The sequence below is a fragment of the Balaenoptera acutorostrata genome, chromosome 16, assembly GCF_949987535.1.
Source record: "Balaenoptera acutorostrata chromosome 16, mBalAcu1.1, whole genome shotgun sequence".
Classification (NCBI taxonomy): domain Eukaryota; kingdom Metazoa; phylum Chordata; class Mammalia; order Artiodactyla; family Balaenopteridae; genus Balaenoptera; species Balaenoptera acutorostrata.
The window spans coordinates 47,773,729-47,786,650 of NC_080079.1; the positions used below are offsets into that span (position 1 = coordinate 47,773,729).

Genomic DNA, 12,922 nt, shown 5'->3' on the forward strand with positions numbered 1-12,922 from the left:
AGCCAAAAGAGGACTTCCGAAGGAAGAAAACCAAAACAACAGCTAGCTGGCACATGGAGAGACTGGTATAAAGAAATTCTACTCATGGTCTAAGTGAGAGACCCTGGATTAAAGCTGCAGCCCTCACTGGTCCCTCTTCTCTACTTTTAGCCCATATGTTTAAGGCATGTTAGCAATGTTAACCAGAGCCTGACACGTAGAGTCAACAGTCAATGCCCATTTGTCACATCTGCTCTCTGGCCCCAAAGAATGAGTATAATCTCTCTTCCACATAACACTCTGAGGTGAGGCAGAATCCTAAAGGAATCCCCAGGATTCCCAATTCCTGGTGCTCACTCCCTGTATACTCTCCTAGCCTTGAGTTTGGGCATGACCTATGACTTGCTTCTATCCAACAGAATATGGCAAAAGTAAAGGGATTTTCAGATGTAACTTAGGCCCCAAATCAGTTGATTTTGAGTTAATCAAAAGAGAACTGAGGGAAGCTTCTACCCAATAGCCAGTAAAAGAACCAGGGCCCTCAGTCATATGACTGTCAGGAAATGAATTATGCCAGCAAAGTGAGTAAGGTTAGAAGTAGATTCTCTTCCCCAGTCAAGCCTCCAGGTAAGAGTACAACTTTGCCAACACCTTGACTGCAGCTTTGTGGGAACCTGAGCAGAGCACCTGGCTAAACCGTGCCGAGACTCCCAATGCATAGAAACTGATTTCCAGACTACAAGTTACTTTTTGTATGAACGGTATTGCAACTAGGTTTTTGTGCTGTGGAATTAAATTTAGTTACCCGTAATACCTTTCCTTCCTTTGTCTGCCTGTCCTACTCCTCTTTTAAGGTCACTTTTTCTCAGAGGTTGTCCCTAACTCCCTGCCTTTCAGGCAAAATGAAGGCCTTCTTATCTGCTTTTCCAGCGACGTTGATGTCTTTTTATAACAACTGCCAAAATTATATTATAGATACTATTTATAGCAGATTGCATGCTCCATGAAGGGAGGGAATATAATCTTTATAACCTAGTGCCTAGTGTAAAGACTGACTATAAAAGTTCAGTAAATTTTTAGTAAATGTGTTAAAGTGAAAGGAGGTAAAGAATCATAGTAAGGCAGAGTGCACAGAAACTTGAAGGTTACCTTGTCCAATTTACTAAGTGTTCTGTTGCCTAGCTAAGTACCTTTAAGTTGTTTCCTTCTGATTTTAGAATATAACAACTCCTCTTCCTCTTTTCTTTTAAGGATTATATGTTTTGTTATTTTTTATTTATTTATTTATTTATTTGTGGGGGGCCTCGCTGTGCAGCTTGGGGGATCTTAGTTCCTCGACCAGGGACTGAATCCAGGCCCTTGGCAGTGAGAGTGCGGAGTCCTAACCACTGGACCGCCAGGGAATTTCCCCTCCTCCTTTTATACAGTAGGAAAACAAGACTAGAGAAGTAAAGAGATTTATCCATCTTTAAGCAGCAGAGTTAAACTTTGGAAAAAAGAGCAACTTTAGGCTTAACCCTTTCTATTATGCCACGGTTGTATAATAACACACTATCATAACAAGACTCTATAATCTAGTAGGCATTTTAGACTTTCATAAAGTGACAGAAATAAATATTTTTTACGAAAAATCCTACTCCATAAAGAAATTTCAGTTTTAGAAATTACTCATATCAATCATACGAAGGACAATTTCAGAATTATATAATTGAGGTGGGGTGGGGGAAAAGGGGAGAATGAATAAAATTTAGTTAGTCTTGTGAATATAATAAGATTATTTTGACAACACAAGGTAAACATAAGGTTTATGGGTGTATCATACAGTGTTCTCCTTTTCTAAGCGAGACATGCAAATGAAAACCTATTTACCTTAAAGATTCAGATAATGGTGTTAAAGTGCCATCTCCCCTGTCTACTACACGAAAGAAATTCAATTGATCTCCTTCTCGGTATACCAGAAATGTAACTTGTTTGTTGCAGGAGGTCTTCTCCCAGACCTCATCTCGACTGGAATCCATGTACTCATTCATCTCCCTAAGTGGATCTTCCATAGGAACTACAAATGGAAAAATTGATAAACAAGCTTTCAATTTATATCAAGTTTAATGCATCTTGGTACACTGTCAGGATATAAGGTGCTGAATTTGAACAACAATCCTATGCATACAATACATATATATTACATTCTTCAAATAAGTTTCTGGTCTTTTTATAGTTAATACAGCATTTTCTATGTTTATTAATATGAAAGAAATGAAATGATTATGTTGTTATGTACAAAGACAGGGGTTAACCAAATACATGAGGTTTTTCCTGTGTCACTGGAGAGTATATTTGTTGATTGTATGACACAATGATCTATAACTATTTTCACTTTACACCTTCCACTCCCTATATTTTCCAATATTGGTTCCAACAATCAATAATTAAAAAGCAATGTAAATTCCACTTACTTTAGATTAAAAAAACAAACACACACACAATTGGGGAACATATGTTAGAAATTAGAAGTGAATCCCTTTTTTTCTTTCTGGTTTTATATAAAGGCTGATTCTTCTTAGAATTGTTTCGTGACGTGAAGATAGGCAATTAAAAGTACACGGTAACCCAGAACACAAGGGGGGGGTCCCTTAGTGTGCTAAAACTGCTATGTGTGTAATGATCAGCATGTTGTTTCTTGAAAGCATCCTCCCAGGACCCCACCTGTCCTGGTATGTATCTATGTGTCTAGTCAGAGCACGTGGCTCTAGCGGCCCGGCGCTGTGGTCAGGGTTGAATGACACTGCGCAGCCATCACTTCAACCCACTCTCATCCACAGCAGCCACAGACAGATTCCGCTCCTGTGGTGGGGACAAGCCTCAAGAGACTGCTAGCTCACAGCCTGAATGTTCTAAATGCCCCTGAACCTCAGATCAGGGAGTCTAAGCAATGGCCGAGGGAAAAAAAGTTCGCTCCCAAAGACGTTTTCATGTCAAGCTGCAGAAACATTTGTTCTTTCTTAAAAGAGGCAACAATTTCTCAAACTCTATAACTTTCATTCAAGTAGCTTATTTATTAACAGAATAACAGTGCTGAACTGTTATCTGAACCTGTCAAAGTTACAGCAATAATAAATATTAAACTCTGAAAGTAATGAGGCAAAAACATTGAAGATGTTCCCATATCCTAAATTCAATTCCACACTACTAAAACACAAAAACTTCAGAAACATAATATGATTTACCTTGTTTTACAAAAATAGTTGGATGTTTTGATAGACTCTTTCGTAGGTACAAGATGTGTAAATATTAAAGGACATTTTTAAAACAGGTTCTTGCCATTTTAAGTTTATGCTATATTTTCCACATTACATTAATAAGAAACAAAAACTATGCTACCACCATCACTAAAACCACATGAAAGTCTTGTTTAAACCAAGAGAGTGTGCCTTACTTAGGGAGGCACTGGCACTGAACATGTGTATGCACCTATGTGTATGTATGCACACCCCTTTTCATAATAGAAAAATCATTTAGAGTTCATCAGGTGTAAAACATTATCTATATAGTTTAGGATAAAATTTAATTTTAGAAAGGAAAGCTTTTTTTTTTTTCTTTTTGGCCACGCCACACAGCTTGCGGGATCTTAGTTCCCTGGCCAGGGATGGAACTTGTGCCTGCTGCAGTCAAAGTGCAGAGTCCTAAACACTGGACCACCAGGGAATTCCCAGGAAAATATTTTCCATGTTGTTTTGATAATGGTTAATTCAAAAACAATTTTAAAAGCTAAATATTACTGGAGTTCACACAATAAAGATATTTTCTAAACCATAATTTTCAAGTAAGACTAAATACTGGGTTGGCCAAAAAGTTCGTTCGGATTTTTCTGTGAAACGGACTTCTTGGCCAACCCAATAGCTAAAAAATAAGGTTTCTGAAATACATTATGGAGAATTTCTAGATCTGGGTACAGTTTTTCTTCTTCACGAAGTTTTCAGTGATGTAAGGTAGACAACAGCTACACTTTCATTTTAAAAGTTGATACAATAAAGGCAAAATTATTAAGAACTTAGTCTAAAATATAAAAAAAGACAAGTTCTAGGTACTGATTCTTCAATTTACTAACAAGGCACAGGAAGTTGTAGGGAAAAAAGTATTACAAAGCTTCAACTACCAAAGGGTAATGATGCCTTCCACTTTCATTTTGTTTTAAGTTAAAAAAATACATGTATTTTTAACTCAGAATCTGTGGTACTTATCCTCATAAACATATTTTTTAGTCCTAGTAAGAAAAGTAGTTGCCTGATAAAACATTCTGTTTAAAGACAATACTATACACAAATAACAAACTTTGAAAAATAAAATACAATGGAATTCACGTCATTAAATTCGCATCTTATAACGGCTCAGTAAACACATTAGGGTTCTTCTACTACCCTCAGAATGGCTACTATAAACATCATTTAATGTTACGTGGGACAATTTCATAGGTCCAACTAATAGAAAGTCCCTGATATTATGAATCTAGTTAATCAGCTCTAACATTATTATCTTTGTTTTCTTCTAACTTATCCAAAACAGTTCAACAGCCAAAGTAACATATCTCACAAAATCCTCTTGAAATAGCTAGGAAATAGATGGTGATAACCCTATTTTCTAATCAAAATTATGAAGCATGGAGATGAAATCTGACTTGTGGAAGAAGTATAAGCCATGAGTGGAATCAGTACTCAACATTCAATTTTCTGGTTAGTGAAGGATCAAACAAATACAAAGGCCTTCCCCCAAATGAGGCCCACAGAGCAGGACTACTCTGAGAAATCTAAGCATGCCTCTACTATGTGGGGATCCATCTGATATACCTGAATCAGGGACAAACGTGAACACTCCCGGTTCTTCCCATGTTTAGAACTTTCTTGTTAATCAAGTCTCTGCTCACATCATCATCTCCAAGGGTTCTTCCAAAATTGTCCTCCTACTACCCTACTTCCACAGACACTGTCATGCTACCGTATTCCCTCCATAGCACTTACAGCTGCTTGAAGTAACATCAGTTCTTCACATGTTTATTGTGCGCACTGCGATGAAGCAGGAACTTCTTCTCCCATGAACTACTGCACTGAACATCTAGTAGATGTTGAAAATGTGTTTGCTGAATGTCTCTCTCAGAGACCACCCACATTCTGAAAAAAGGCTTCAACAGGACTATGATAATGTCTATAAAACCCAAATGCATCACAAACCAGGCTAAGAGGTATCTTTGGAATTTCCTACAACAATCATTACCCCAGGAGTTGAAGATTCAGTGGATTAAAAAAGCAACAAGACCAGTAAAATAAATCTAAACACAATGATAACAATGTAATATTTGTACTATGCCATCCCACTGCCCTTCCCTATACTGGTGAGGTTTATATTTAAATCTCTTTGGACTGAATAAGGAATCATGAGATTTTCTGGAATATGAGCTCCTGCCTCTCATTTAGCCTTTAAAAAACAATGCTGAGGGCTTCCCTGGTGGCGCAGTGGTTGAGAATCTGCCTGCCAATGCAGGGGACACGGGTTCGAGCCCTGGTCTGGGAAGATCCCACATGCCGCGGAGCAACTGGGCCCATGAGCCACAATTACTGAGCCTGCGCTTCTGGAGCCTGTGCTCTGCAACAAGAGAAGCCGCGATAGTGAGAGGCCCGCGCACCGCGATGAAGAGTGGCCCCCGCTTGCCATAACTAGAGAAAGCCCTCGCACAGAAACGAAGACCCAACGCAGCCATAAATAAATTAATTAATTAATTAATAATAAAAATTTAAACTGTAGTTCATGCATTAAAAAAAAAAACAATGCTGAAGGACCTACTATATAGCACAGGGAACTATACTCAATATTTTGTAATAACCTACAAGGGAAAAGAATCTGAAATAAATATATATATTCATATATATGTATAACTGAATCACTTTGCTGTAAACCTGAAACTAACACAACATTGTAAATCAACTATACTTCAATAAAAATAGAATAAATTTTTAAAAAATAAAATAAAAAAAGAACAATGCTGGGAGAAACAATGAGGTTCTTCTAAGACCTAACAGCAGAAAGAGAACCTGAATAAAACCTGAGGCTATAAAAACATCACCTAGCTTGAAGATTATTATTGTCAAATTGCTTTAATATACATAATTTTAACATATGCCTACCTCTTCTAGTATTTATAGGTCCACCACGCATAGCCAAAACCAGCTTCAAGGTACAACCTTCTGAAATGCTGTGGATAATTAACACAAAAATAAACCACAATCATCAAAATACAATCAGTGTTAAATATACACATAATTATGTGCTGGTTCATCATAGTGCCTACTCTCTAAAAGATAAAAAAAAAAGATATAGCAATGTGCATAAATATAAAATGTTAACTTATTTACTTGCATAAATAATGAAAACATGAAGTTCTCATAAGCCTTAAATATGACATGAATAAAAGTATGAAAAAGACCTCTGTGGTTTAGCCTCTTCATTTCACATGTCAGGCCCTAAGAAGAAAAGAAGCTTGTTCAAGACCCAAAGTGCTAGAAATATCAGATCTATTTAATAAAATAAAACAATAGAAAAATAACAAATCTACAAGATCTCCCAACTCCCAGTGTGCTCCCAGCTATTCCACATGGCCTCTGACCCTTTTTTTTTTAAGGAAAGAATGAAGAATTATGTGAGAGAAGGGAGAAAGACAAAGAAAGTTCAGATGGTGTATCCACAATCACTGATGCACACAGTGTCACTTAGTATCGCATTTGGAGGGCCTAAGAAAAATGAAAGACTTGGTGAAGAGCAATACTCTATTACCCAGTACTCTTGTGAAAATGGAAAGAAAAGGAAGGTAGCCAGATGGGAATGAGTCAATATTCAAAGAAAGGAGCAAAGAAGGCAAGATAAGAAGAGGAAGTCTAAAAAGGCAGGGGTAAATAGCTTGGCGTGAATAATGAAAAGGTAAAACAAAGAATCAGAGGACAAAGATCGGGTAGCATGGGTACTGAGCCAACACATCTTAAAGTTCAGGATTTACACTAAAATCTAGGGATAAAAACTATTCAGAAGAAGAAGAGACATGATTCAAGGATTCAGAAGAAAAACACTGGTATATGGAGTCATAATTCTGAGCGCCTATAAGATACCTGATATGCAGTTACACTCACTTGTAATCATTCAAGCAATAATCATCTTCAAGTTCCATGTTATTCCAAATTAAGTGCTGCTGACAGATGGGAATACCTTAGGGGAAGGTTATAAAAAAATTGGTTAAAAATTCAGTAGTATCTTGGAAAGAGTATGATACAAATCAATTTTATCAAAGAAATAATAATAAACACAATTCTAAATTGAATGCTAGATGTTTAAACTGTACAGAATCATAGGTAAAAGGCGGGGCTAAAAGTAGATATGATCCAATCCACTCACTAGAAAAGAACAGTATGTTTCAGTAACTCTCTGGCCTTGAAACAAAGTATAAAATTAGGAAGCCCTTTAAAAAGATACCTTGAAATGAGCCCTGAAGAGTTTAAGATCTAACGTCTAGAAGACAGTTCTCAGTACTGCAAAGTACAGCCTTCATTCAGTTATATTCAGCATTAAAAGTGTATTATGAGTGGAGGGTGAGCAAAATGGGTGAAAGGGGTTAAAAATGTACAAACTCCCAGCTATAAAATAAGCAAGTCATGGGGATATAATGTACAACATGGAGACTATAGTTAATAATATTGTGTTGTATATCTGAAAGTTGCTAAAAGAGTAGATCTTAAAAGTTTTCATCATAAGAAAACAAAATTTTGCAACTATGTATGGTCATGGATGTTAACTATTAACTAGACTTACTGCATTGATCATTTTGCAATACAGTAGTCCCTTGGTATCCGAGGGGTATTGGTTCCAGGTCCCCTGCAAATACCAAAATCCACGGATGCTCAAGTACCTTATACAAAATGACATAGTATTTATTTGCACATAACCTACACTCATCCTCCTGTATACTTTAAATCATCTCTAGATTACTTGTAATACTTAATACAAAGTAAACACTATGTAAATAGTTGCCAGCATGATGCAAATTCAAGTTTTGCTTTTTGGAACTTTCTGGATTTTTTTTCCCCAATAATTTCGATCTATAGTTGGTTAAATCCTCAGATGCAGAACCAGAGGATACATAGGGCCAACTTTATATACAAATATCAAATCATTATGTTGTACCCCAGAACTAATATGTCAATTATATCTAAATTTAAAAATATATGGAACATTTAATTTAGCTTATTTGCCCCTAAGATTTTGTATTCTAAAAGTCTGTTCCCAGAATAACATGTCCACAGGGAATAATGATTGTTTATATGTGAGTTTATTTAGTGATTCAGATAGCATCTTTCATATTCTTCCAAATGGAAAGGTCAATAATCCTCAAACAGGGCACAGAGTGTAATTTCCCATAAAACATTAATATATTAGAAAATTCCTCCCACCCTAATGTTTGAATGTGATTATAGTCCATAACTGCATATTGACATACTTTTTTGCAGAGTCTGAACACTAATTAAAGAATAATTCAATCTTTAAAAAAAAGTATATTATGGGCAATTTTCAATGCTGAAAATTATGGTCTACAAGACAGTTTCTTTGCATCTCTGTGACGTTAAAGGAATGTTAAGGCAGATTCCATACTCCAGCATAAACTTTTTTTTTTTTTGCAAACTGCACATTTGAATGCCCAAAGACTACTAGCCAGAGAGTGAACATTATCTACTCAATAGAACATTTAATGGCTACAGATACTGACGTTGATGAATATCTTTTTCAAATATCTCACATACTGCCTTCTCAAATTACTTTTGCTTGTGATACTATAAAATAAGTTGACTAGAATAATAGCAGTAAGTGCTATATGTGTTAGTGTTTATTATTATAAGCCAGGCACGGTTATAAATGCTTGACCTGTATTACCATAATTTAACTGCAACAACAATAATCTTGTGAAGCAGGCATCACCATTATGCTTATTTCACAGATGATAAAACTGAAGCACTAAGAGATTAAGTGACACCCAGAGAGTACGTATGTGGATTAGAAATGTAAAGCCCCAGCAGGCTAACTCCAGAGACTGCACTCAACCTTTATGCTAATCAGTCTCTAGAAAATCAGACTCCATAAAGCAAAAGTAGCTGTCTAGGTGTATGTTTAAGTAGTGTTGCCTGTTAGTAGACCTGAATGTCTACTAAACGTTCACCAAATGTTCCAAAAGATCATCATGGAATACAGCCCACATGGGCTGAGGAGGTGGATATACATATATCTCCCAAATGGGAACAGTTCACTTTTTTTGCTTCCAGTTATAAAAGAATACCAGTAAGGAAAGGCTTTTAACCTAGAAATTATTTCACATTAAAAGTATTTTAATATTAAGAAATTTTTAATATTGCTCTGGTCATATTTTCAATCAAAATTACAGGATTTCACCAGGATAACTAAATAAAGCAATTTGGGTAGGTTAATACCATTATTTACATTCAACCAACATTGTACAGTATTATTGCATTAAAAAAAAAACTTTAGAACTGGATTAAAGACAACATAACAACACTGCTTAGATTAACTCCTGTAATCACTTTTAATAGACTTAGCTATCAGTTAGCAGGCTAAAACAATAGAAGGTTGATAGGCAAACAGGGTGGCAAGAATCATCCAAGACTGAGCTGTGGTCCTGATGGCCACCTGAGTTGCTGGATGACCTTGAGGAAGTCATCACCTCTGTGAGCCTTAGCATCCTCACTTGCACAATAAAAAAGACTAGGGTTCTTTCTACCATGAATACTTTTGGAATCTCAAATATACAAAGCAAGTCAACTTTCCTTTAAGATAGGGTTGCCAGATTTAGCAAATAGAAATCTGGTAACCCTATTTAAGGGTGGTCCTTTGCCTTTAAACCTCAATGCTAATTTCTTACAACTACATCCAGAAAAATTAATTCCTATTAAACAAACATGTCTTCCCAAAAGACATATTATGTATATACAGATTTTTCTATTCAGTGTTTTTAAAACTTTTTACAAATTCAAATATTTATTATAAAAATAACGACTTATAAAAAAAGACAACACAGAAATATACAAAAGAAAATTAAAACTACATGTAATCCTAAGTCCATTAAAATCTATTTTCAGTATTTGGGGTACATTTTCTTTAAAAACTTATTTTTTTAATAAAATGGTAACATACTTTGAGCTGTTTTATAAACTGTTTTCACTTAATATATTGTATACATCTTTCACATCAATAAGTGAAAATATACATTGTATGCAATGACTGAACGGTGCTCCAATATATGTTTCTGTCATAATTTATTTACCCAGTCCCCTACTAAGATATATTTTCAGCTATCCAATTTTTTACTATTACAAAAAAGGCATGGTAAGTGATATATGAGTGTACGTGTATTTGCGAATATACGTGTGTGTGTGTGTGTTGTCTGTGTATCTTAGTCTGCCTGGGCTGCCATAACAAAAACACCACAGACTGGGTGGCTTAAACAACAGAAATTTATTTTTTCACAGTTCTGGAGGCTGGGAAGTCCAAGATCAAAGCACCAGTTTCATTCTGAGACCTCTTCTCTTAGCTTATAGGCGGCCAACATTTTCCTGTGTGCTCACATCATTTTTTCTTTATGAGTGTGCACAGAAAAAAGAAGAATTCCCGGGTGTCTCTTCTTCAAAGGGCACTTACAACCTCATCTAACCCTAATAATGACTCAAACATGTTTCCTGTGTCGTTTGTAGAATTTTCATACAGATACATGTATGTTTGAGATCATGTTCATATCTACATTTAGGAAATAAAACAGAATCAATAGGACTTATGGATAATTAAAGACAATGGTGGGCCATAGTTCCCATCTCCCAATATTTCCTCCAAAACAATACAGAACAATAAGAAGGGAAATGAATCTACACAGAAGCTATGCCCTCAGCCCTCATAACTTGAAGATAGAGAATGTCTAAACTTCAAAATAACTGGAAATAAAAAGGGGCAATTGCTCTATCCTAGTGTGGGAAATCTCATGCTCCTGCCCCTGCAGGGCTGATCAAGAAAAACTTTGGAGAAGTTTGGAGAGGGAAGGTAGTTCAGTATACAAGTTCAATATAAAACCGTCACAAGGAAGAAGGCAGTTCTAAGTCTCAAAAGTCTACAAAAAGGACTCAGACCAGAATACTGACTACAAGTAATGGACTTTAAAGCCAAGCAATCTGAAGGAACTTCTGCAGGAGGCAAAAAGCAAAAGAGGAAGAGCATCCGTAGTAATTAATTGTTAAGCAGGAAAAGGAACAAGGAGTAAAAACTTAAGAGTCCTGCAAGACAAAAGATAACCACAAAATTGGAGGAATCACGACTGCCCCACTCCCCACCATCACCACAAAACAGACATAAAACATATGTGAAAATATCTGGACATTACTAAACTGGCATAGCACCATTAAACAGAATCTGTAAAACACCCGAACACCACAAAAATCAACAGGAGAAAAAAAAATAACAAACCCATAGAGAGTTAATAGTAAAAATTAAAAAACAGAATTCCACACCTATCAACCAAGGCAAATTTTACCCAGAAAAATAACCATGAAGCAAAAGAAAACTATAAGGTCACACCCTAAACAGAGTTAAACATACTCAAGCATTTGAAGTATTCAACAGTCTGAATCAGAAATTCAAAAATTAAGAACAGAAAATGTCCAAAAAGGTGGGGGGGGGGGCGATGAAAAAGACTGCTGACTGAACTCAGAAAAGAAATGGAGGAAAAAGACAAAATTACCACAAAAATAAAGAATAAACTGCAAGATACCAAGAGATAATATACTCAACCACATACTCAGTAAAGGACAAGCCAGGAAAACAAGCAAGAGTATGAAAATGACATAAAGAAAGAAGTAAGAAGGGTTAGAGTGAAAGTAGCAGAAATGGAAGACAGGCCAAGAATAATATTAATATTATCAAAGTCCCTAAAAAATAAAATAGTGGAACAGAACTAATACTTAGAAATATAATCCTGGAAAACTTCCAGAAATCGAAGACCTGAATCTATACATTGAAAGGACCCGCTAGGTACCTGGGAAAATTAACCCAGAACTATTGTGCCCAAGACATATCTGAGTAATAAAACTATTTTATTTCAATGACAAAGATAAAATCCCCAACAGTTACCTGAAAAAAAAAAAATCAAATAACTTATAAGGCAAAATAATTAGACCAGGCTCAACAACAAGAAAACAAATAATCTGATTTTTAAATGTCTTTTGAATAGACATTTCTCCAAAGAAGACATACAGATGGCCAATAAGCATATGAAAAGATGGTCAACATCACTAATCATCAGGGAAATGCAAATGAAAACCACCATAAGATACCACAACCAAGAGGTTGCCCACTATCAAACTCAGAAAATAACAAGTGTTGGTGAGGATGTAGAGCAACTGGAACACTGTGCCCTATTGGTGGGAACATAAAACTGTGCAGCCACAACGGAAAACAGCATGAAGTCTCCTCAAAACATTAAAAATAGAATTACCATATGATCCAGTAATTCTACTTCTGGGTATTTATTCAAAAGAAATCAGGATCTGGAAGAGATGTTCATTACATGTTCATTACAGCTTTATTCATAATAGCCAAGAAATGGAAGTAACCTAAAATATTTATTGACAGATGAATGGATAAAGAAAATGTGTCATAAACATATAATGGAGTATTATTCAACCTTAAAAAAGAAGGAAATCCTGCCACATGCTACAACATGAATGAACCTTGAAGACACTATGCTAAGTGAAATAAACCAGAAAAAGAGAGAAGGTGGCGATCCTGATTACCAAAGTAGAATTCACAACCCAAAGCATCAAATGTGACAATGAGGGATATTTTTTAATGTTAAAGTTCA

At 35.7% G+C, this 12,922-nt stretch overlaps 1 protein-coding gene across 6 annotated transcripts in view; it reads right to left on the bottom strand.

Annotated features, from left to right (window-relative positions):
* The window catches only part of ZFAND4 (zinc finger AN1-type containing 4), an 81,633-nt gene that overhangs the window by 25,994 nt on the left and 42,717 nt on the right, over positions 1-12,922 (bottom strand). For 5 of the 6 annotated variants that reach the window (XM_057531523.1, XM_007176303.2, XM_007176299.2 and 2 more), the window contains 3 exons: positions 7,149-7,224; positions 6,153-6,220; positions 1,849-2,035 (listed from right to left, as the gene is read on the bottom strand). In XM_057531523.1, coding sequence (XP_057387506.1) covers positions 1,849-2,035; positions 6,153-6,220; positions 7,149-7,224 — 331 coding nt within the window. The remainder of the gene's footprint in view (positions 1-1,848; positions 2,036-6,152; positions 6,221-7,148; positions 7,225-12,922) is intronic. The other variant, XM_007176301.2, reaches the window with a different exon arrangement.